The sequence below is a fragment of the Telmatherina bonti genome, assembly GCF_933228915.1.
Source record: "Telmatherina bonti genome assembly, chromosome: 15".
Lineage (NCBI taxonomy): Eukaryota > Metazoa > Chordata > Actinopteri > Atheriniformes > Telmatherinidae > Telmatherina > Telmatherina bonti.
In genome coordinates this window covers 10887523-10912479 of record NC_136613.1, presented here as the reverse complement: position 1 = coordinate 10912479, position 24957 = coordinate 10887523, and the positions used below count along the sequence as shown (strand labels likewise).

Genomic DNA, 24957 nt, shown 5'->3' with positions numbered 1-24957 from the left:
AAGATGGATCATGTTTTCCCTGCATATTAGAAAAATAAACAGTTCTCTTCATTTATATTATAAACTCCTTACCTATATTCAGTTTATTGCTTCTCAGAATATTAACAGACCATTAAAAAATGTTGGAAATATACATGTCCATAGTACACTGGAGATAACTGGGACACAAATGTTGCAACTGGGCTGCTTTCTTTTGGTGATTCAAACTGGGATAAGTTGATATACAAGTTCGGAAGTGGCAGAGAGAAACTAGGCTTATGTGTTAGGCTTAAGACTTAATTTACTTCTTTATACATTTTCTTAAAATAATTAACGTTTCTTTTGTAAATCAGCACATTAGTAGAGATGTTCTATGTACGCAACTTATTGTGGACTCTTAGGGGAGCGTTTTGTACAGTTTATAAGTCCTGTGCAGTCTGGTTCATCTGGCAGGATCTACCTTTGAGAAGAACTGGGTCTCAGAACTGTTGTGAGAATTTAACTGGCACCACCAAAAAAAAAGTTAATTGTCCCATAATAAGAGGTCTGGGGACAGAATATTCGTTTAATCTTGATCTGGGTTTGAACAACCTTAAACAAAAAAGTGCTGCCATCACTTTAACTCCAAAACCGGACCTGACCCATTGCTTATATAAAGCATTATATAAAACAATGAATCAATCTCACTGCGACTGCAACTGCGATTTTACAAAAGAACCCCAAGACTGAACGCAATGGCTTGCGCTTCCTTTCATTTAATCTAAAAAATATATTTCATTTGTCACGTGTGAAATAGCACTCTAACTAATAAGCGCGAAGTTATTTTGTTAAAACTCTGCATGTGAAGGGTTATACAATGTCATTATGTTATATAAGTGAGCCACATAAAGAGCCAATAGGAACGTGCAGTGCGCGTCACGTGTCTCTTTGCGTTTACTTCGGCGAATTGCACATGAAATCCAAATAAGCTGTAGCAGCGGAAGCTATCTGGCTAGCAACTCGGTTCTTGTTCCTCGGCGAACGCTACAGTTTTATATATTTTTGTTCGCTATTTCCTTAAAAGAAGCCATGAAATTTGGATTTACCAGAGTTGAAAAATTTTCGGAGACCGGTTCTAAAAGAGTTTGCTTGTGGATTTCGACGAGCGGTAAAAGAGCAGTCGGTGTTAGCTAACTCACGTTAGCTCTCTTGGCTTCAGCGCTCCTGGGATCTCTTATATAAAAACAACAGGCGATCAGCTGTTATTCTGATGAGCTTGTCGGTCTGTAGCTATCATTTACTCAGTTAATACTTACTTAATTGATATTTTTACATGTCAAAGTTGATTTTGGTTTAGTTTATATACTGACTGAGCCACGACTTTGTACAACAGACCAAATGTAATATAAGCGTCTTAACTTGCGAAGGTTGAGTAAGAACACATCAATGAAACAAAATACTTCACGATTGATTCGAGGCTCTTTTTTTTTTTGCTATTTTGATTTGGTTTGTTGTGAAGATACGTTTCCAGAGGCGCTATTTGGAGGACTCTTGATGAGCTAAAGGTTTAATTATTGAACATAGAAGAACTCGAAGATAAAACCGAGCGCGTGTTTGGAGGAAAAACCGCAGCCCATTTTGGCTTTATTGCCAGGTGAGGCATTGTTGATGTTTCACGTGACTTGTCAAGGAGCAGTGATGTTATACAGGTGCCCTATTTTACAGACTTGATGTCGTGTGGATCGGAAATAGCCCTAACCTACTTCCAATGGCTATCACTGCGAGTCGGACACAACCTGAGGTCTGGTTTGGCTTTAAAACTTTCCAGTGACAGCGAGGTGATACTTCGGGACTATGATGTTTGAACACAGAGAACTTTGTCTGCTTTAGTCAGACTACCAGTACATCCTTTTCTTTTTTATTTTATTGTCCCGTCTGAATCAGAAGATGGAGACGGGAGTTAGGTCTTATCCAGGCGAGCTTTTCCTCCACCCGCTCTCCAACCCTGGAGCTGCGGGGATCTGCCCCGAAATGTTGGAGGTGGCAGAGGAGGCCAACCGGGCAGGTGACGTCAACCTGGCCGTGGAAATATACAGTTCTCAGCTCGCAGATCTTCAGCAACCAGATAGAGGTTTATGTCTGAGGAAAGCAGACTCTCTCGCCTGGGCTGGACGAATATCAGAGGCGCTGGACTCGTACTGCACGGCGGCCAGCCTTGGTAAGCTGCACCCGGAGGAGCTTCCCCTTCTGGTGGAAACTATCGCCAGAACTCTGCGCGAGAAAGAGCTAGGCATACACATCACTTTAAACGGACACAATAAAAGCAACAATGGTGAAGACGGGGTTCAGAGTGATGGGGAGTGTGAAGAGGATGAAGCCCTGGACTTGTTTTCCTGTCGCCTCTGCAAATGTTTGCTTCACGAGCCTACAACCGTGGAGTGTGGACACACTTTCTGTAAACGCTGCTTGGAGGACGAGTCTCTCAAAGATTGTATACACTGCAAGCAACAGCTGAGCAAAAATGGACTACCAAATGGCAGAAGAGTCAACGTGGTCATCAGTGGCCTGTTGGATAAACTGTTTACAATTGAGAGCAAAGCTCGGAAATACTGGATCGAGGGAGAGATTTTGTGGCAAAAGCAGAGCCTGTCGGATGCCCTGGAGAAGTACGACGCAGCAATAGAGCTAGGTAAGACTCTGAATTCACCAAAGTACCTAATCTTTTTTTGTGTTTGTCTGTGGGATTGTTATTAAAATTGCATAGTTGAAACAGTTGACCTATTTTTCCAGTGTCACTTCCCCGTGTCACCGATATGGGGCGCCACCGCGACGCCTGCGTTACGTGACGCACCGTCCTTAGTTACCTAAGTGTCACAGGTCTCGTTTATTGCTTTCCAGGTCCACATTCATACCCTATTTTCTATTTATACTTTAAAGTGCTATGGGGAATCATATTAGTAGTTTTCTGTAACACCAACACCACCAAACACCATTAATGTTACTTTTATATAAGTGCTGGTTTAGTTTACATAACGGAATATGTCATATACATCTGTGCATTGCTTTGTTATGAGACATTAGGTTGAATCTCAGCCTCACTCCTCCCCTTTTCTGCTGCTGTTTCATAAGCTGTGTTGAATAACATTTAAACAGAACAGTTTTCATAATGTGTAAATGTTATGCATAATTACTTTTTTAAATTTGACACAGTAGTGTTTATTTTCTTGTTTTTTGTAATGTGTTTATTTATTTAAGGATTGATCATTTAAGCAGCTGTGTTCCCCAAGGTGCTGAGCCAAATTACAGAATGTTCTGTAATGTTGGCACATTACATAGTGTGCCAGGGTGCTTCATTAAACATGGGCCAGGGCAAAATCTCACATTGCACAGTCTGAACATCCTGAAAGAAATGAGCTCATGCCTTTTCCCCTGCATGTCCAAGTCACATTTAAAATAAATGATCTGTGTCACTATTTATCTATGGTGTTGTCTAAGAGATTGATAAAATAAATCTGAACACTGTAGCTCAGACCAAAGGAATATACTCTCGTACGGCACCATTTCCAATGTTTTTTGCCCCTAGATCAATATTGATTCATGCCTTCTGTCTGTGCTGTGCTGTGAAAGACTTTTCGGTGACAGAAGCACAGACTGCTTTCACAGTTTTGTGTCTGCCAGCCGGTGTTTTCCCAATAGACAGCAGGGAGCCTTCTGGTGTCTGTGGTGTAGGATGAGTGTTAAATTCTCATTGATATAAAATCTGGTTTTACCCATGCCAAATCTTATTTGACTGTTCATTTTATGATAGTAATTGAATTTTGTGAAGCAACAAATTGGACAGGTAGAGCAGATAAGTCTAATTTCCACCTAAAGACATGCATGCTGGGTTAGCTAAATAGGTCTCTCTTCTAAATGAGACTGGATGTCTCAGTGGGATTACCTGTGTAAATAAAGGTTTAAAAATCAATAAGTTATAAAGATATCAAGGAAATTGCAGGGGAAATAAAATATGAAACTATTTAATCAGTCTACTATGAAAATATATATATTTAGGAAGGAAAAATATTAAACATTGTAATATCATCTTCTGATTTTTCTGCATCTTCCACACTTTTAAACTTTTATTCCCTCATGCATAAGTTTATTTCTGAGGTATCAGGATGATAATGCACAGTGCCTGTTGGGGCCAATAAACTGCCAAGTTCTCCCTTCCCATCATTGCTGACCTGATACACTGTCACAGTCACAGTGAATGTAACTCCCTGAATGATGCCCCTCAAGTTGGCATTGCTTCAGCTAGTTAGTTAGCAGTTTACAGATTCATTGTACCTGTAAGGTTCAGTCTGTTCCTGAACATTGGCTACTTCTTGGGATGTAATCAGCATTTCAGATTGTGCAAACATATCTGTTGAAGTTGTGGCCAGAGAAGGTCAAAGGGGTGGTACTGCCACCAAATTGAAGTTACAGATATTTATTTATTTATTTTTTTTTATTCTTTACACCAGTTAGTTCAAATCAGGGTCACGAGTAAGCTGGAGCCTGTCCCAGCAGTTAGCAGGCGAGAGGTGGGGTATACCCTTGACAGGTTGCCAGTTCATCACATGGAGAGAGAGCAAGCATTCCAGCTCACACTCACTCCCATGCAGAATTTACATAGACTGTATATAAAGAGATGGACGGAGCCTCCGTGACGTCCCCCATAGGTTTCTGAAGAGCTAAATTGAAGCTCGGTGGGCAGTTCCTACCATCGCCATCTTGGCAGAGACAGGTGTGTTATCTCGCCCGGAAAATACAAATATGGGCAAAGAGTTGGAGCTGACAGGGGGGCTGTGAGCATCATGGTGGATGATTGACATCGAGCGAACTCCGAGCTGCCTGTAGCTAAGAGCTTACCAAACTAACCAGCTAACGGCGGTAACCGGGCTGAATCAAAGTTGCATTGTTAACCGGCTAAAAACCGCGGTTGTTCTACGTTCTTCCTACTTGAAGCGGGAGATCGGGTACCTGTCAATCAAAAGGACATGCCCCTACATATGTCAAATTTTGAGATTAAATTATTTTTAAGTGGGTGAGTTAGGGAAAAAAAATTCACTCCCCCATACAGTTGTCATAAATTGAAACCTGACCTATTAAACTGAAAATGGATTTTTGTACCAGGCTGTAAACATGTTTATTTCTGCCGTGAAGTTGGTCTTTTAACATGGGAGTTTAGGGGGATTTGCTCTGTTTTGGAGCCAGCCCTAGTGGATGAGGGGGGGAAGTGCAGTTTTATACACTTCCACATAGGCATCACTTTGAACCGCCGGAGGTTGCCGTTTGAGATATTAGTGACCAATTGATGTAACATGCAAGTTACAGATTGTGTTTTTCCATTAGCATCAGTGTTGATCTATTATGTTTAATGTTTCAGGCATATTGTCGGTATTGGCATCACCTGCTAAAGTGGGTGTTTTCTACACCTGTGAAAACAAACATCCATTCCTACCTGACCTGAAAAGGATCTGTAGTTTGACCGAAATGTCTGATGACTGCCAGATGATTAATGCTGTGTTTCCTGAATTATGTTTGTGAGTCCTGAATTCCTTTTGCACAAACAAAAGATAACCAGCTCTGTTTGGGTCCAGTTAAAACAGAAAGTTTATGGTTTCTCAATTCGAACATTAGACCATTTTTAATTGAGAACAATAATTTCCTTGCAATGCATACCTTGCTGCTCTGATAAGACATGTGAGGTGCTGAAGCCTTCTGCATTTCAATATAAGCATTACATATATCTGCATGGTGAAAAAACATCTGTTGTAGCACACCGTACAGGGCACAGAGGAATATTTGTGGAAGACAAGTCTGACAAGCCTTTAGTTTTAAAAATACTGAGCTGTCAGATTATGCTGTGATGAAGTGTTAATACTCTGACTCTCCTGCCTGTTTTGTGCTTAAATTTCATTTGATGACGAACAGTAGAGGAAAAGGCTGTCTGTTATTTAAAAAAAAAAAAAAAAAAAAAAAAGGTTGTCATCAAATTTAGTCGAAAAATGAGCAGAACAATATCTAAATTCCTGCAGAAACATTGTTCTATGTCTTTCCAGTATTCTCACATTGTTACTTATTAATTAAAACTCAGATTTTTTTATTTCTTTGTGTGAATGCGTTCAGACATTTTGGATTAAAATATGTTAGTTGACTAAACGATCCTTTTATGCATCTTGTGCTTTTGTCTCAACACACCAGGTTGAGGAAGTTAAATCTTGAGGTTGCATGATTGCAATAACCCAAGAAAACAAGCATGTCTGTCTCACACACTGGTGACCTTATCACATTTTGTGATTGTTGTAGTGTTGACGCTTACCTTTAAGCCTTCTGCAAGAACCAATTAAATTGTCCAGTTAAGGCTTTGAATCTTCCCAATTGGCCTTTCTGCTCTGCACCTATTCTACCAAGATTTTTTTTCTTTTAAGCTAAAGTCATGTAAATCAAAGGGTATGGATCTTATTGATTAAAGAACATAATGATGGCAAACGGTTGGAGAAGTTTCTATTTTTTTTTTTTTTTGGATAAAATAAAAAGAAATCCTCACAATTCTTATATCTTCTTATAATCTCCAAATCCTTATGGCTTGTAAAGTCTATCATTTAGTGATGTTGCTTGGTCTTACACAGATTAAAATTAGACTGAATGTAATAGTGCACTCTTAAATCTGATGTCTTAGTTATGAGCCTCATTACACAGTGTCCTGGCACGGGAATTTGTTCTCACGCAACATGTTACATTACAGGCCAACTTCTGCTAGACCCAGATAAACCCATCTATCCTTCTGGTCACATGTTCACTGATCTGATTTGCTTCTGCTTGCTTTTCGTGTTCCCTGTTCTGTACAGTGCCCTCTTCTGGCAAGCTGCTGTGTCAGCGGGCAGAACTGCACATGGAGATGAGGAACTTCAGCCAGGTAGTGCAGGACGCCAACAGCCTCTGCAGATTAAAACCTCTCTGGACAAAGGTGAGTGTCACATTAAGGACTGATCTGCGTGAGTTGGTGAGGGACAGATGGCATGTCAAGGTGTGAGGCACTGTTTTGGCGGCCACCTCTGCATTTGTTTGATGTTCTTTTCACGGACTGTTTGGTAGATTCTTATCAGTGTTTGGATTTTGTGAAATAGCTTGTTGCAACAAAAAACACTTACAGTGATATTAAGGTCACTCAAGGTGGAGAAATGTAATGGCTGCTGTCATTCACTGAACCGTCACTTTTGACCAGATTTATACATAGTTAGTTTTTATTCTCAACATTTTTAGAACAAGAAAGAGAAGTAACATCTTTCTGTTTAATTAATACAACATCTTTAAGGCTTACTGCTCAACATTTATTGTTCCTGTAGTCTTTTCTGGCTTCTAAAGATGCCAACCTGAGCTTTTTCAGACACTGAAGTAGCCACATTAGTAAGCAAGGGTAAAAAAGAACAGCATAAAGGCCATAATTTGGTTTTAATATAACAATATAATGCGATCATCACATATATGGTAGCAATCCGCTAAAAAGCTGTTGTGTCATATTTCAGTTTTGTCTGAGTTGGAGTAAAACTTTGAAAACTTCTAGCTTCCCTGTGTTGTTAGCTGTGCAGGGTTACATTCTGCTGGTGGAAATATGAACAATTCCTGCTTCCAGACATTATTAATAATCTATAGCCTTCCACTCAGTTCTTAAACTTTTAACATGTATATACTCTCCATCCATCCATCCATCCTATTTTATTTTCTCTTATTTTGTCTTTTTTTCTTTTCTCTCATTTTCTTTTTTTTTTTCTTTTCTTTTATTTAACACTTTACTCCAATTAAGCCGAAGTCTCTCCCAGCAGTCATGGGATTAGAGGCAGGGTACAGCCTGTACAGGTCGTCAGTCCATTGCAGACTCTTCCTCCATAACTAATATCATAATGTATTATCTGGACTCCGAAATTTTCCTCTAAAATGTTGTTTTACAGATGATAATTTCACCGGATAACAAAACCGTTAGAGCTTTATCTTCTGGCTTTTAATCATTATCAGAAGGTACTATACCAGTTACTGGAATGATTTCAAAGCAATAAATAAATAAATAAATAAATAACATAGGTTAGTGATCTTTGATGAAATATTGCTTAAATCAAAGGAGTTAAAAAATCGGTGGTAGTAGATCAGTTACTTATCTTGTTGTGACACGATGCCCAGATTAGCTTTTGCTACATGCTAATTTTCTTTATAATATTAAAAAAAGGATAGAATGCACCGCAGCTTGTTGGTTCTTTATCTGCAGGAGCTGCTAACAAGTCACATCACATGCTTTGAATGGAACTTTAAATCAGCGCTATTGCATATCTCTTTTAATTAAGTTTTCCTGAATTGTTTTGTTAAGATTGAACAAAATGACTTATTGAGTAGATTCAGATCATTTGCAGTGCATCCCATAAAGATACCTGTTGACATGAGAAGCAGGGACTGCTGTACTAACGCTGTGACACATTTGTGTTTACTATAGGCTCACTTTCTAAAAGCCACAGCGCTGAGTAAAGCTGGCCAGAATGATGAGGCCTTGCAGGAGTACTTCCTCTGTGTGGCGATGAAACCCGACTGGACCAAAGTGAAACTGGAGGCTCAGAAGGTAATGTAAAATTCAGTTTTGAGTAAATGATAAGGTTGTAAAAACTAAATCAATTTATTTGCTATTTCCAACTTGCTAGTTTGAAATGAACTTGAAAAAGTGAAAATTAAGACTGGTGTAAACAAGTGACACATGAGTCACACAAAATATCAATAACACAGAGGACAGAAATTTGCTGTAGTTGGGTTTCGATTTAGGCCGACTCCCTGTTTGCCTCCTTTTTATCAAGGCTGCAAACATCAATGGAGTTTCCTGTGTTTTCTAGGTTCTCAGCGAGCTGTTCTCCTCCGTATTTGAGAACAAGGATCTGCCAACTCCGCTGCACCCTCTGCAGGGAGGGCTGGCAACACGTCTTATCAAACCCCCTGCCTTGCTCAGGTCACTGAGGCCACTGACACAGAAACCAGGCTGCTCGTCACAGGTACTGGAAGACACAATCCATCTTCTGATACCCAAGGGGGCATTTTATTGATCTCTTTAAAGACATCAGAACATTAATGGGGTCTCCAGTTGTGTCTTACTGCTTAATTTTTAACATCTCAGTAAGTTTTAGTTATGTAAGTGCTTGGACAGTTATGTCACTATGTTTTACTGAGTGCATTCTTACTGCTGCTATCAGAACTGCTTTAGATGCTTGTATAATGATTGTTATCCAAGGGCTGTTATCACCCAGTCATCAATGTTACCAACAAATGAAGAAGAATATATTTGTGTGATTAGGAGGATCAATGTAAATGTGGCCCGGGACAGAGAATACTGTGATTTTAATTCAAGATTAGGGTGCATTTATCTGTCCTTATCAGGGTATTTGTTTTTATTTTCACGCATAAGCAAACAACACATGTGGAGAGATAAATCACTTTGAAACGCTTCAGGGTTGAGTTTTATTTTCCAGATTTAGATTTTTTTTTAATTTTTTTTTTAAAGTGCCTAATTAAACACACTTGTATTGCTTTCTATGTTCAGTAAGCTGTACTGCACCTTGATTCAGAATCCTGTGTATTTCTATATTCTTTGTTTTGTTTACTTAATATTTGAATAATTTAATGTCCATCTCACACTGACTCCTCTCACTCAAAATTGTGTTTGTATGTGCAGGACTCAGAGTTCAGCGTGTCCAAAAGTGCCCCAGTGGACGACTCGTCTTCCAGACTCTCCCCCTTGTCTTCTGGTCCATCGGACCCTGCTGCAGGGGAAGGCAGCTCCAAGAGTCTGGCTGATGTTTTAGCTGCTCTTCCAGCACCCCCTGGTGGCCTTAAGAGAAAATACAGCAGTGACGACCCATCAGGCGCTTTCCATCCACCCTCCAAACTTCTCAGACCTGGTAGGAAAATGAGTTTTACATGCATCTCCTTTTGGGTCCCTAATAAGCGTGAAAGTTTATATAAAAGTTTGATTTAATCTTTGTCCATGATAAGATCCCAGTTTGGGACCACGTGCTGTTGTGTGTCATAGATGCTGGAATTGAATCATCTAATAAGTAAACCAATCCAATAAGTAAAACAAGTAATTACCCAATGTTGACCATCTTAACTGTGACCCAGTTAAACACTAGCTGAATCTGAATTAGTGTTAAACCGAGCAGAGTTGGACTTTAAAATGTTTATAAACCTGTTAGTCTGACTGATATCAAGTGAAAATTAAGGCTCTCACAACGTAATGGACTCAAGTAATGTAGGTCAGGCATATGTGGTAATGTTTTTTTACTGTGTAATGCAGATGAGAACGTCGTCCAGACAGCTGCAGTTTGTGGGGGGAGGATGGTTCCTGCTGAGCTGTTGGACAGTGGAGACATGGAGTGCTCGCTTTGCATGAGGTGAGTATTTTCATTCAACTGTATTCAACTTAACTCTAAAGGAGGTGCCGTCATATGATGCTATAAGTAACCAGCGTCAGCATGTTCAGCCGTGTGCTCTTGTCTCTCTGTGATTCAGATTATTCTATGAGCCTGTGGCTACTCCCTGCGGACACACCTTCTGCCTCAAATGTCTGGAGCGCTGCATGGACCACAACCCCAACTGCCCTTTGTGCAAAGAGAATCTATCTGAGGTACACACTCATCATTTCAGTAAATTAAATGAATGTATGTGAAGAAAAAAAAATGAAGGTAGTATTTGTAGTCATAGTTTGTAATGACAAATGGCACATTACTGCGTTTTGTGTTGTTTCAGTATCTTGCTACCAGGGGTTACAATAAGACCTTTCTGATGGAGGAAGTCCTGCAACGTTACCTAGGAGATGAGCTGGCAGAGAGGAAGAAAATCCATGAGGAGGAGATGAAGGAGCTTTCCAAGTTAGTTTTATATCCACACATGCACATTGAGGGCACGGTATGGTCAAACGGGTGGGAGTGGAACCGCTTTCCCTCTACGAAGAAAAGGATTAGCCTGTTTGTTTTTTTCGTTTCCTTTTTTTTGTCGATTAATAATCTACTTTAGGGGTCCAACATGTGGTTCGCTTTAGCTTTTGGAGTCACATTCTGCCACTGTAGTAGCCTGACGAGCCAGACTCTCTCACAGTCTGGAGACTCACGTGCATCAACGGATTTCTAGGGCAGTACAAACAAGCGCAGAGTAAACCAATCAGAAAAATGGCGGATTTGATGACAGTAAAGCGGCAGCCTACGATGTCCCTAAGTGTTCAGTAGAGCGAACGCAACAGAGGAAACTAAATATGTCGTGCAGTACAGAAGACATAAATGACCTGTGTCCCTTTTGCTGTAAAAACCTGAGGCAACACGACGTCGTTGGCAACACGACGTTGCTTTTTTAACCTAATCGTAGAAGAAACTAACTCCCGCTACGTTCGTGCACCATCTTGAATGTTTTGAAGAAGACACGGTGACGCAAAGCAAGAGTCTCAGATCAACCAATCAGAGTGGCCGGTTTGTTTTAAGACCGATGTGAATCTCCATGAAGGGGAGGGACTCCAGACTGAGTTGCTCTGTATTGCACATATAGAGCCCTCCAATCTGGCGTGCCAGGCTACCACTCTAGATCTACTCTAACTCATTTTGTGACGTTATATCTTGCTATTTTCCTTTTCTAGAACTGTTAAGACCACTAGTGACGAGTCCCTTCGCTGTTTCTCTTGTAGTTTGAACCAGGAAGTGCCCATCTTTGTGTGCACTATGGCCTTCCCCACCATCCCCTGCCCACTGCATGTGTTTGAGCCGCGCTATCGCCTCATGATTCGACGTTCCATGGAGACGGGCACCAAGCAGTTTGGCATGTGCATTGCCAATGAGCTTAAAGGCTTTGCTGACTACGGCTGCATGCTGCAGGTGAGCGTCTGTCGTCTTTAAAAGATTTTCACCGTTCTTTAACTGCTGTTTGCTGTTTTCTTGCCGTATTCAGCTCGATGCACAGTTGGATCAATTTCTGACACGGACTGTGTTGCAGGTGCGAGATGTTAAGTTCTTTCCTGATGGTCGCTCCGTGGTCGACACAATCGGTGTGTCACGGTTCAAAGTTCTCAGCCATGGCCAGAGAGACGGCTACAACACTGCTAACATCGAATACCTGGCAGACAAGAAGGTGAGCTGATAGCAGAGATAACAGATGTCTGTCAGATTATTTCACACAAAGTAGAACTCTTTTACTCTTCTCTTTTTTTGTAAGAGAAAATAAGACGATGGTCTCTTCAGTGCAGTTATTTGTGATAAGGATCCTTATTTTTCCTACTAAAATACCCTGTTTTTAATCAGGTTGATGGGGAGGAGCTGACGGAGCTCCTAAAGCTGCATGACGCTGTGTATGAGCAGGCCAACAGCTGGTTCAGCTCACTAAAAGACAACATGAAGAGTCAGATACTCAGCCACTTTGGTCATCTCCCCAGCAAGGATCCGGACCCTCAGGTCTGAAAACTCCCATGCATCATACTTTCAATAATGGTTTATATTCTTCTCTTTAATGCTAAACGAGCTCTTAATTCTTAGATGTTTCCTGAGAGTAATTCAATATGACGTTGCAATAAATTTAGATTAACTTCGGATGATTTGTGCCTTTTTATGAGAGCAAATGGCAAATGATCTGAGCACTCCCCATAGATGCAGAAGCAGGTGTGCAGCACAGCTGGTTTCCTAGCCCCTACAAGATTTGAGTTTCTAAATATACAAAAATCTGCTCCTTCATGCAAAGATTGGATTTTTCAACAATTAGCTTTTGATTTTCATCTTTAGGTTTGTCTATCGGTTTTAGCACCTTCTATCATTTCCAAAGCATTTTTATGGAAATAATTTATTTTATTGATTAAAAAAAACTGGAGTTTTTCCAAACAATCTGACCTTTAAAGCTCTTAAACTATAAATAAACTATAAATAATAATGTATCATTCAAGATGAAGTGTTTTTAAAGCATTTTATTAAACAAAACAATATTAATATATAATATTAAACAGCTGTTTATTTTGGGTTTTTATTTGTCCTGAAGAGGTGCAGCTTAGTATCTTAAGATAACATGCAAACAACTGAATACTTGAAATCAGTGAGCAAATACTCTTAATAACTCTGTTAATGACATCCAGAATCATAGAAAAGTGAGCAGCTGTACATCTGCCCTGCTCACTGGGACATGAGCTGTCTCAGATCTGCATCAAGCCACTTCTGGCCTTTTGTTTTTTTTATTTCCTTATGTATAATTCTTCCATTCTATATATGTCTATATTTATTTGCATTTATTTACTCCCATTTGTGTATTTGTGTCTGTTATCTATTAATTAGTCTTCATTTTTAATTTATTGGTGAAATGTCGTCTGCGTTTACTTTGTTTTTTGTTTTTTTTTTAAATTGTAAATAAATTCAGGCATCAAAGAGTTAAATGTATAAATTTTGTGAATTCAAAAATACAAATAAGACCAAAATAAATTAATTTGTGTTGAAAGTGGCCAATAAACTAAATGAGGGCAAAATGTGCTTTTAATTGAAAAGTATTTTTTTCTTTTGTTCATTTCTGATCATTAAACAACCAATTTGTTCACTTCTGTAAAGCTGCAGAAAACCACTGAATCTGTGTGAGCAGGGAAGTTTTTTCTAGATCACTGGGAATCATTTTTAACCCGTAAACCATTGTTTTGCCACAGGCCAGTCCAAGTGGTCCCGCCTGGTGCTGGTGGCTGCTCGCCGTCCTTCCCCTGGAAAATCGAGCCCAGCTCACCATCCTAGCCATGACCTCCCTCAAGGACCGTCTCATCGCCATTAGAAGGGTCCTTATCTTCGTCACACGCAAGAGGCCACGGTGATACACCAGCCAATAGGAGGGCTGCTCGGGGGTCTATGCAGTTCAGAAAACGGATCCATTTGTTTTGACTGATTCATTCATTTGCTGTTTAACATTATAGTTTCACTCCTTCATCAGTTCACTTTTAGATGTTCATGTGTGGCATAAAGCCAGTCAGAGCACATCCGTCAGCTGATGGCATGAGCCTGTTCAGGGTGCTGATGCGAAGGCGCCCTCCAAACCCCAATCATCTGTGGCATCTTATTTTCTGTTGACTTTAAGGTGAAAACAAGCTGATTTTTTTTTTTTAGGGTTTATTTGCCTGACTTTCTATGATGAAGGAACAAAGACCTGATGTCACAAGCAGGAACAGCTCGGGTGCAGGACGAGTCCATCGTTCCTGCACCCAAGCAGTATTTAACAGCAGGGGAAAAGAGCTGAAAGGCCTCCCGCGTTTCACAGCTGCTGCAATATGAAGCAAGAACAAACACTCTGCATGATGACAACACACAAGCGAATGTACTGGTCCTGGATGGTTTGCTTTTTTTTTTTTTTTTTTTTTCTTTCTTCTTTTCCCACCTTACATTTGCAGAATCAGTCAGTGAGGCGCACTTGAGCTCGAACTCCATGTGCCGCCTCCGCTGCTTCACTTTAAATCTTCCCGACCGAGCCAAAAGCTCGCCTGGCGGCTGGTCTGTACCTCAGACTGAAAGAAAATGTTGAGATTGTGATTATGCCCATGGTAACGCCACACACTGCAGACTCGCAACTCTACAGCAGCATGCTGCACTTGTTTTGAAAAGATTTGAAACAAGAATTAAGATTTAAAAATAAGCTGAGTTATCGCACAAATTCTGATTGCATTGATGAAAATGCCGTTAGAAACATCTCTTAGGTATGTTTGATCTGGAACTTCAGTGTCCCGTTGTAGCATATCTCTGACACAAAACTCAGAAGTAGTTTGAGTTTCTTTCTCTCTGCTATGCCCTTTAGGTGTATGGTGAAATCTTAATCTGGGTGATTTCTCTGTATATCTGTGTAACTGAGGCCTTTTTAATGTTTTATTCAATGAGATGTTCTTTCTCCCTTCCACTGTCAGAACATTAACATGCACACTATAATGCGATTCATGTGCAATGGGGTTTTCTTGTAAACAATTAAACATGTTTATTAATATTTTATGCAACACTTTGTGTCCTTTAAGCATTTTTTTTTTAAATTTAAGTTTTTTTAATGGCATATTTGCAACGCTGGTTATTTTTTTCTTGAATATGTTATTAACTTGCATTGCTCACCACTACGTGATATCATCATCAGCTGCTGCTGGAAAAGCTCTCCTCGTCTTTGTATGAGCAATTAAACATGTCAACTTAAGAGAGAAAACAGCAGCGGATGTAACGATAAATTTTATTTTACAAAGTTGAAAATGGGGAACAAACATTTAAAGTTTATATGATCTCAGAGTTCATACAGAACAAACAATTTATCGATTCCATCATATTCATGAGAACGCTTCTGTTGGACAAAATCACAGAGACTTTGGTTATCATCTATATTTTATTATATTTGCATTAATGAAGCCATCCACAAACAAGCAATGTTGCAGGCTAATCTAAGCAATGCAACTCTATTTACAAGGAGTCAGGTTGTTTTGGTGGAAAAGAAAAACTGAATGTAAACTCCTCTTGTTTACAAGAAAATACCAGTCTACATTTATATGTACGGAAGGAGTCAAAGCAAAAGAGATGATGGTGCAATTTCCATGAAATGATAAAACTGTGTTTACAAACTGCGGTAACTCTGAAGTGAAATGTTCCGTTTATGTTTAAGGTTGCTTTGGTTGTTCACAGAGTTGCATTATCAGTGTGCATATGTGTGCATCGTTTCTGTATATTTCTGTCCTTTCAGCTGTTTGAGACTCCACTGCAGTCACGTGCTCTCCGTATAGGAGTGATGCTCACAATGTGCTGCATTTCCCTGCTATATTTGTAAAGGGAGCTCTTGTACCTATTTTTTATTGCAAATAAATATGATACATCCAGTCTAGTCTGATTTTTATGTGTTCCGTTTAGTCTATCTTATCTATCAAAAAAAAAAAAAAAAAGCTTTTTGCAATCGAAACCTGAAGTTGCATATTATTGCAGGTATTTGTTGTCTCCCTGCTCCAACACACCTGACAGAAATGAATGAATCGGTTGCCAAGAAGCTTTTGGATCCATTTCAGTAGAATCAGGTGTGTTGGTGCAGGAAAACAACAAAAAGTGCAGGAGACCAGCTCTTGAGCACTGGAGTTTTGCACCCCCCATATTGCATAAGCTGTCATTGACATTTGCATTGGTCAGTAAATTAGTACCTTCTCCCACTCTGCAGAGCTCCAGGTTCAGGGCTGGACAGAACAGCTCCAGCCCTGAACCTAAACAGACAAGTTGGAAAATCCAGCATTAGACCATCTGATGCATATAAACACCTTAGTGTGCACACATCCATGAGATAGGTGAACTATCAGCACTTACCATGGGAAACTTCAACAGTTCCAGTCAGAGGCGAGACAATCTCAGGTGGGTGAACTGTGAGCTGCAATGTGGAGCAAAACTTATCAGCTTCATCAAACTTGTCATCTCATTAGGGAATATGTCTGAAATGTCCCAAACTTACTATAAATAGTACTGTAAGCCTTGCTGCTGAGGAGCTCTGGGTCTGATGATGTGGAGAATTCAGGCACAGAGATCGTGGTCGTCATTTCAGATTCTGGACCTGGATAAAGGCAGACGTCCAGAAAAGATGAGTCATATGTTTGCAGCAATAATCAAATTCAGTAACTGTGCTTTTGTGAAGTTTTCACGGTTATTTTATTTAATTTTTTTTACTTTAAAGATGATTGGCTGTCTGGGTCCTGTAGCTGTGTGGAGTCAGTGCAGTGCAGCTGTTTGTCCAGCAGAGGGCACAACTCACTAATGTATTGTTTTTAGTATATTTCCAGTGAGATAACTTGCACAAGCACCTGCATTTATCCTGCTATGGTTTTATGAAAAAAAAGTACACATATTTTTAAGTTTTATTCATATTACCTACACCCTTGTAATGTCTAGATGTGCAAATCTACCATTGTAAAAATAATCAAACAACACAGTTGTGCAATATTTAATTCTGTCCAGTGCCCTGCCCAGTACATAGAGATAAACTGCATGATTATTTCCTCAATATGAGCAGGACTTTGTGCTGCTTTATGTTGATAAGTAGTGTGATGTAGGTTGAAGGTGTAAAGTAAAACATGGGACAACTTCAACCTCACCGCAGGGATGGCCAGACTACCTCTGTTCTCTTCTCTGCCTGGCTGAAGAGCTGCGGGGGCTGGAGTCCTGTCAGACACACAAGAATATAGGGCAGGCTTGTACAATGAAAATGATATTATAAAGAGAGAAAATGCACTTTATCAGCTTTTTTTAAAAAAAAGTACTATTTGGTTTTCTATTTAAATCTTTATGGTTACCTGTAAGTAAGGTATCATTTCCATGTGTGTTAAAAGACGAAAGTTGTTCAAGTTAAAAGTAAATAAAGAAAAACAGTTTCCCTTCAAACTCTATGCAAAGTGTTAAGTACTGAAATTTATGTGTGCCAGCAAATGGCACTTTTTTTTTTTTTTTTTGCATTGGTAGACTTAAAAAAAAAACAGCAAGAGCAAGTCAGTGGTCGAAACATCTGGATTACCAAGATCATTAACAAGAAACTGAAGACCCACACATTCCTGTGGAGAAGAGTGAGCATTGAAGCTGCAGCAGAAAATGTGTTTTAGAGCTAATTTGGTGTGTAGGGGAAGAAATCTGCTGTGCTGTCACATATAGAGAAACATCCAAATTGTTAGAACTCCAAGGAACGACACAAGAGACACAAATCTATAAAGACAGTTTAAATGTCACTTTTAGCTTCCCAAGCCTCAACTTGGGCACTTTTGTTCACTCAGCTGGATGTGAACAATGTTTAGAGGGTAGCGAGTTAATGTTTTAGTATTTTAGTTTAGTTGACTGTTGATGTATGGTCAGCACATTTTTTAGACACAACCACATTGTGATGCTGGAAAATGGAAGAAATGGATCAGGGAATATCTCGGCCGATCATTCAGTAGTTGAGATATGTTGTTTCCTTTTGTGCTACAATGATAGACTTACAAAACAAAGCAGTCAAAACTGAAAATATACAACCAGAAAAAAAAAGATATCAGTTTTCAGGTTATATCTGCTTCCTGCCCGGAAGCATCAGCCATCAGCTGACTCCTGCATTTGTCCAACTGTATGAATATTGTATACATTAAAATTCATAGCAGTCAGTACTAGATTGTGTACAACCTGACTTGGAAAAGAGGATGCAGATATCACCATCCCATGATATGTTGTCAGCATGTAGCCTGTCTGGGAAGCTGTGGGAGCTGTACTGAAATATTTATAACTGTTTCTTTCTGTTTCACATGCTCTGAATGCCCTAGAACCATCTTTGATTGAGATAGAGGGAGTGACAGACACAAATAATGAGAGCGCGGGGTCTTAAGTGGAAAAAAAGCAAAAATTAAAGAAAAAAAACAGTTGGTGTAGATATATTAATGCTTGAAATGACTTAAAAACTGCCTTTCAATTAAACATTTGCTTCATCACATATGTATATCACTAAAATGTATATAATCACTGTGCTGATGCTTAATAAACACCAGTTATGTCCACTTTTGCTGGAGAAAAGCAATCACTAGTTGTGATTTTGTACAGCACTCTGGTTCTCTGTGGGTTTTGAAGTGTTATCAAATAAAGTTGGACTGGAAAAAGAAAAGTATTATGACACCAAAAGCTGGTTGTGGCACAGCTTTACCAAGCTGCTCCTCCTATAACTGGAACCTGAACAATGATCCTAGTCCCATAACAATCCCCTTACTGAGGGTGAGGGGGTGTCAGGTTTGTAATTTAGTGTGTCGCTTTTACAAATTCCTATTTGTTTACACAAGCTTCCAAGAGGACGACCGCTACCCAGAATGCAATGTGTTAAGATATTATTACATGTCTACATGGTTTAGATCGCATATAAAGATGACAGTAGTTTTCCAGAAATGATTCATATGCAAAGACTGGAAAATCAGAGGTACATGTAAAATAAAATAATTTTTAAAAAACAACTTGACAAAATAACTGTGAATATCAACCTTCTGATATATGAATTATTAAATAAATCAATGCCAGATTTTTAATAATATTTTACTTCTACAAACATGTACAGAGACACTTTTTTCTCTAATTTATTTGACTTTTTATTTATTTTATTTATTCTATAGAAATATTTACTAAATAATATTTTGTCATCTGATGGACTGGTGACCTGTCCAGGGTGTACCCTGCCTCTCCTCTAAAGATACTGGGATAGGCTTCAGCTCCTCCGTGACCCTTAATCGGACTAAGCGGTTCGGATAATGAATGAATGAATGAATGAATGAATGAATATATTGTCATATCTATATGTCAGAAATAATCTATAAAATTGACTAATATCATTTTCTTGTCCTGTATATCACTGAGTTAAACTTAGTAATTATGTGTTAGTGTATATATGAAATTGTACACTATATTTATGCCCGCCTCTCCATGGTAACAAGGCGGGTGGGGGGGGACAGTGAGGTTGATGGAGGATCTGAGAGAACGAACCGGTATGTTGATGTGTTGGAGGTGAGAAAGGTACACACTCAAAAATAGAGGTACCAGCTTGTACCTAAAAAGGTACAAATGCTTGTCACTGGGGGTGTACTCTTTTGAGAGACATTTCTGTACCCTTCAGTTCTGGTCTATTTTTGTACCTCATCAAGTTCAACCTTACCTTATCAAGTTTTGTTTTTTATGTTTTTTTACAGCATTAGGCCTGGTCCATGCCACTTAGCAATATTATCTTATCTTTAATCTAGAGAAAATCTTCAAAAACTCAAAATACTGACATTGTGGGCTACAGCAAGGTCTTAATGCATTTCTTTTGAGGCCAATTTTTTAAAGAATTTTTAAAATAAAATCATCAAATATCAGTTGTAATATGTGGTGAAGTCGTAGGGGTGTATACTGATTGCTGAAGAAAAGCTGGTAAAAGTCCCAGTATGCACTATACACTGTAAAAAACATAGTCCCGGTACGCAAAAGGATAGAATTTAAAAGTGCCGGTACTGCGTACCACTGCGTACTGGCCCACTTAAAGCACTGCTGCTAACAATAGTTTTTGTCACGACAAACATTTTTCAATGCCTTATGGTTAAAATGGTAGAAATTTGTACTTTGTGTCACTTTGAACCTTTTTCGTACTCTGAAGGTGTGCTTCTGGTCTCTTAAAGACCAGTATTGTACTTATGAGAGAACATTTCTTTAAAATGTACCTCTAGGTACAGAAATTTCCCTATCTTGTACCTCTATTTTTGAGAGTGTAGGGAGGGGCGAGGTTACGGATGGCCTTGTAGGTGAACAGCAGGATTTTGTAATGACTGCGGCTGGGAGCCAGTGGTGCTCCTGCAGGATAGGGATGATGTGATGGGTGGATGGGGTTCTAGTAATGACCCAGGCTGCTGCATTCTGAACCAGTTTATGTTTATGGAGTGTTTTTGGGGCTTGACATTAAATTCTGCCCCAGTCTGCTAGTTATCCATTGATTTAAGTCAGGTGTGTTGTGGCAGGGAAACTCCAAACAGCTGCAGGACTGCGGCCTTCCTGAACCGGAGTTTCCCACCCCTGACATAGATGGACATTTACTTAACAGGGGTGTAAATTACAAGTTTGATCATGATATAATATTATATTGATTCAACAGATCAGATGTTTGCTGATATAATATCTGCAATATGATTCAGGAATCTTGTAAATTTGTTGTCTTAAGTTTGTTGTGTGCTACACACTGTGACCACTCAGTTTGTTGTCTTCTTGTGGTTTTTAAAAGAAGTTTCAACTCTTATTTAGTTTCAGTATTTGGTCTCTATTGGTCTCAGCTGCGCATTTCAAATAAATCGGTTTCATGTGTCAATCTAAACTTGATGTGGGACCCGGTGAGGGTTTGGGGAACTGAAATTGTAAAGGTTGCCCATGCCCTCCCAAGCCCCCCTTTTGGCTCCGCCCCTGCACACCAAAAACACATACCACACATGTGAAGTTTTCTGGGTGGGTATGAGGGGGCAATCAAATTCCACTCAAAGGCCCAGAAATATGTTGGGCTGCCCATGTATTGGGCGGAGAAACAAGAGAGGGAGACAGAGAGACATATGGGCTGAATGGAAAGGAGGGAGGGAGGAGAAAATAGGCAGAGAGACATGCACACAAACAGGGAGAGGGAGGGCAGGCAGGACTCCGGCAGACAGTTGCTAGCGCAGACTCTACGGTCGGTATGTAGCAGCGGCGGAGCTTCTGTTTTGGACTAGTAAGAGGGCGAAAACGCATATTGATTAGAACAAAATAGCTGTGGAATTTAATAGAAAACTACACGAGAATGAGACAAATACCGTCCGCCTGAAGGATATTAAAAACACGCGCTCATTCCACTGATTTATAACCTTTTTCACGAAAATGGCGAACGACTCTCCAGCCAAAAGTCTGGTGGATATAGACCTGGCATCCCTGAGGGTAAATATGTTTCACATTGACGTTTTTTAAAGAACTGTTCTCAAATCAAGAAATAAATTGCAACATTGTGGTAAGCAGTGCTGTTGTTGACACAGCCCTGCGGTGGCTTTTCTTTGTCTAATATCCGCTGGCAGAGAGGAGCGCCGGGCGCTGCCGGCTCATACATCAAGCGAACCCGACTGCAATTACTGAAAGGGAATCAATTAATCTAATCATTTTCTTCTGTGTTTATTTTCAAATCCAGGATCCTGCTGGGATTTTCGAGTTGGTAGAAGTGGTCGGAAATGGCACCTATGGACAAGTCTACAAGGTTGGTTTGAGCCTTCTTCTCTGTATGTATGTGTTTGTGTTTGTGTTAAAGCCCCAGCCAAGAACAAACTGGCGGAAACTGAGGAACAAACATGCATTTATGTATTTTTTCCGCTCTCGTGGACTCAGGAACACGTTTATTATAGCCTAACATACCACTCCTCCCCTCCTCCGCCTGGGACCGGTGCGGTCTGGCCTGGATTATCTCTGATAACGTTTTGGTATCCTTAGCTGCTTCACATCTATTCTCTATTTTTTTTTTTTTTTTTTTTTTTTTTTCTATTTCTTATAATCGATGCAAACATCCTCACAGTAACGTTACAGCTATTTTGGTCCTTCACAAGCCCCCCCCCTCCCTCTCATCCACACCCCAGTGAAATATTCCTGCACAGTGAACGCTTTGCATCAGGCTAACCCAATCCGTACATGATAGGCTTTACCATGCTGACCGACTTGTGCGCCATTGGGTGGGCGGTGTTTCATTGCGCATTTGTGCACACCATTGCCCAGCAGGCCTTTCGCTGGAGTGGCTCTGTGCTGCATTAATGGGGATAGGCCTGTACATCCATTCAGATGCGCGCACACACATAGCGAGGAAGCATTTTGATGGAAACCTGGTGCTTCTGCAGCCCAGATTTCTACCTCCTATGCTGCTTATTTTCTGAGAGAAATGAGAATTGTGGAAATGGCGATGACTGAGTTGGAGCTGCTGGATAGATAAGTGTTTCATGCACTTTAACCCATCTTTTGCATACATGTGCTGCAGGAAAATGATCAGTTTGTGTCATGTTACCATAACAGTAGAAGAAATGAGGCAGTGCTGTCAGAGGTGTGGTCTGCTTGCTTTCACACTGTTGGGTAAACTCCTTTGCGGATAATTGCGATTCTCAGACTGCATGTCGAACCTGTGTCAAACTGTGACTGAGTCGTTTGCTTGTGACTGTAAAATCTCTGCTCTTTGTGCTGCAAATATCAGGCAAAAACACCTCTAATTGAAAGTCCGACTGCAGGTTTTGGCATTAGTTGTTCTATATTATGCCATGTAGCTTGAAAACCAGCTAGGATCTGCTGAAAAATCATTTATTTCTGAGTAACATAATGCATGAGACTCTTTCACAAATTATTTTTGCCATCTACACTGAATGATGAGCTTCTTTCTAAAAACCTTTGCTTGTTCACAAATGCACCAAACAAGCCAGTTTTATCCCACGCCAATGTAATTTCTTTTTATAAATCATGATGGCATTGTGGAATCAGGGGAGGCGTGATGCTTATTTAGTCAATCTGGCCTGTAGTGTGGTGTATAAAATGTGTGTAGACCTTTAAATCCTATAGTGGGTCAGTTGGCTACACCATGCACCCTTACAGCTTCACACTATTAACCTGTGATGCTGTGAGGACACAAATAATCTCACAAAAAGTAGGCTTACTGTGGTAGCTAGGAGGCAGATCAACTTCCACTCTCGACCTTTTGCAATAATATACATATATATATATATATTATATAATTTTAGACTTGCCAGGTAGGATGTTTACAAGTGGTGCATTAAAAATACATGTTTTTCCAGACGCAATGAATGATCGTGATTAATAATCGTAATTACAATATTGCTCAAAGTAATCGTGATTATTATGTTGGTCCTAATCGTGCAGCCCTAATACCGGCTACATAAGGTTTGTGGCTTTTTATTTGGCTGTAAATATATGAAATGTGGACATGGCTGCCATGACACCACCCATTAGTCTGGTAAGTGATGTTTAGAAACCTTTGAATTCGGCTGTTGCCATATTTGCCATTTTGGAGACATAAAGTATACAGATATAAATAACTTTGGTGTAAAAAGACATGGATATCTGATAAAGCTGCAAAACTGTCTGGACAATGACACATGATGTCAGGTGGAGAAACACACTTCAGACTGAGTAAATCCGACTGATGATGCAGTAGGGATTTGTGGGAATGATTTTCAAGCATGTTGGATTGGGCTGTATTGGAGACCAAATGGTTTGGAGCCAGTTTTGGCCTTCAGCCGTTTGGACCTGGTACTTCCGTATTGGCTTGGTTTCTAAACCTGAAGCCCCTTTCACACATGAGCTGGAGACCTGAAATGTTTTACAGATGTTCTGGAGTGACGGGATGTGATAACAAAAATGTCTGCAACATTCCCTCTGCAGAGATTTTCTGCCCAGGCCAGACAATGTGTGAGTGTGCTTGTAAATATTCCAGAGAATTTGCTGTCACTGAGTGTATGTGGTGAGAGTTGTCCTATCTGTTAACTTCCATGCTGCTTTCTGATTTTAGTTGCATCATTTCTGCATCATATGCTGTCATCTTCCTGCTCATAACAGCCATTCTTTAGCACCTTGTTCCTTACATATACATCTGGGAGAATGTATCTAAAGCAGAAAGCCTCTTGCTGTGATGTGCATATGTCAACAGCAGTGTGGAAAATCTGCACCAACTTGTGCATATTTTCTCCTTTAGAAGCCTGTTTTTTGCATGTCAAAGCAGCTCAAATTTATGGTTGGCTTCCTCAGCCTTGCTTATAATGACTCTGTTGCTGAGCTTCTGCTACAAAGATGTTTTCACTTGGACTCGCTACTTAAATGCTAATGTTAGTTGGACTCGCTACTTAAATGCTAATGTTAGTTGGACTCGCTACTTAAATGCTAATGTTAGTTGGACTCGCTACTTAAATGCTAATGTTAGCTGCACATGCAGTTAAATGTGTTCGTCGCTTTGTAATTATTTGAACAAGGCGGGTGGAATTTTGTGTTTTTGCAAGGTCAAATCAACCTAAACACCCCTCTGAAGCATTGTTTCTGGCTGAAGGGTGGACAGTAAGAGAGAACCTCAGAACACAACATGGCTGCCATGTGCATAAAAAGTGGCAATAGTAGCATTAATAAATGTTATTGAAGACAAATTTTAGTTTTTCCTTCATGTAATCATTCAAACATGTTGCAATATCTTACTTTTATCAATGAGCTTAACAATTTTTGACAAAGTGCTGCCAAATGTTCTGTCAGCTTGCTAACATGAGCTAGCCTGGTCTCTGAGGGTATGCTACGGGTTTTTTGTTTGGCAACAAAGGTGTAACATCTCTTCCAAGTCTACGTCTTATTCCAAATTCCCACTAAGGGGGCCAGCAAGGGACAGAGTGGTGTGGTACCGCAAACCCTGATCGCCGTTGCGGCCAATCGCATTGTTACCTGGTAAAAG

At 39.9% G+C, this 24957-nt stretch overlaps 2 protein-coding genes across 7 annotated transcripts in view; both read left to right on the top strand.

The window, feature by feature from the left end:
• The first annotated feature begins 957 nt into the window (after window positions 1-957).
• Window positions 958-15852, top strand: lonrf2 (LON peptidase N-terminal domain and ring finger 2). 2 transcript variants are annotated; one of them, XM_079253977.1, is made up of 13 exons: window positions 958-1612; window positions 1684-2647; window positions 6834-6952; window positions 8468-8590; window positions 8856-9011; window positions 9689-9914; window positions 10310-10406; window positions 10525-10639; window positions 10762-10883; window positions 11687-11873; window positions 11992-12126; window positions 12297-12446; window positions 13670-15852. In XM_079253977.1, exons 2-13 carry the CDS (start codon window positions 1906-1908, stop codon window positions 13826-13828), a joined length of 2331 nt encoding a protein of 776 aa, XP_079110103.1. In that variant the 5' UTR covers window positions 958-1612; window positions 1684-1905; the 3' UTR covers window positions 13829-15852. The 2 variants fall into 2 exon arrangements, with proteins under 2 accessions (XP_079110103.1, XP_079110102.1); XM_079253976.1 differs by having other exon boundaries at window positions 958-2647.
• A 5365-nt stretch (window positions 15853-21217) lies between these two features.
• The window catches only part of LOC306766280 (mitogen-activated protein kinase kinase kinase kinase 4-like), a 98409-nt gene continuing 94669 nt past the window's right edge, over window positions 21218-24957 (top strand). For all 5 annotated transcript variants that reach the window (XM_079253939.1, XM_079253936.1, XM_079253937.1 and 2 more), the window contains exons 1-2: window positions 21218-21425; window positions 21670-21735. In XM_079253939.1, coding sequence (XP_079110065.1) covers window positions 21369-21425; window positions 21670-21735 — 123 coding nt within the window. In that variant the 5' untranslated portion in view covers window positions 21218-21368. The remainder of the gene's footprint in view (window positions 21426-21669; window positions 21736-24957) is intronic.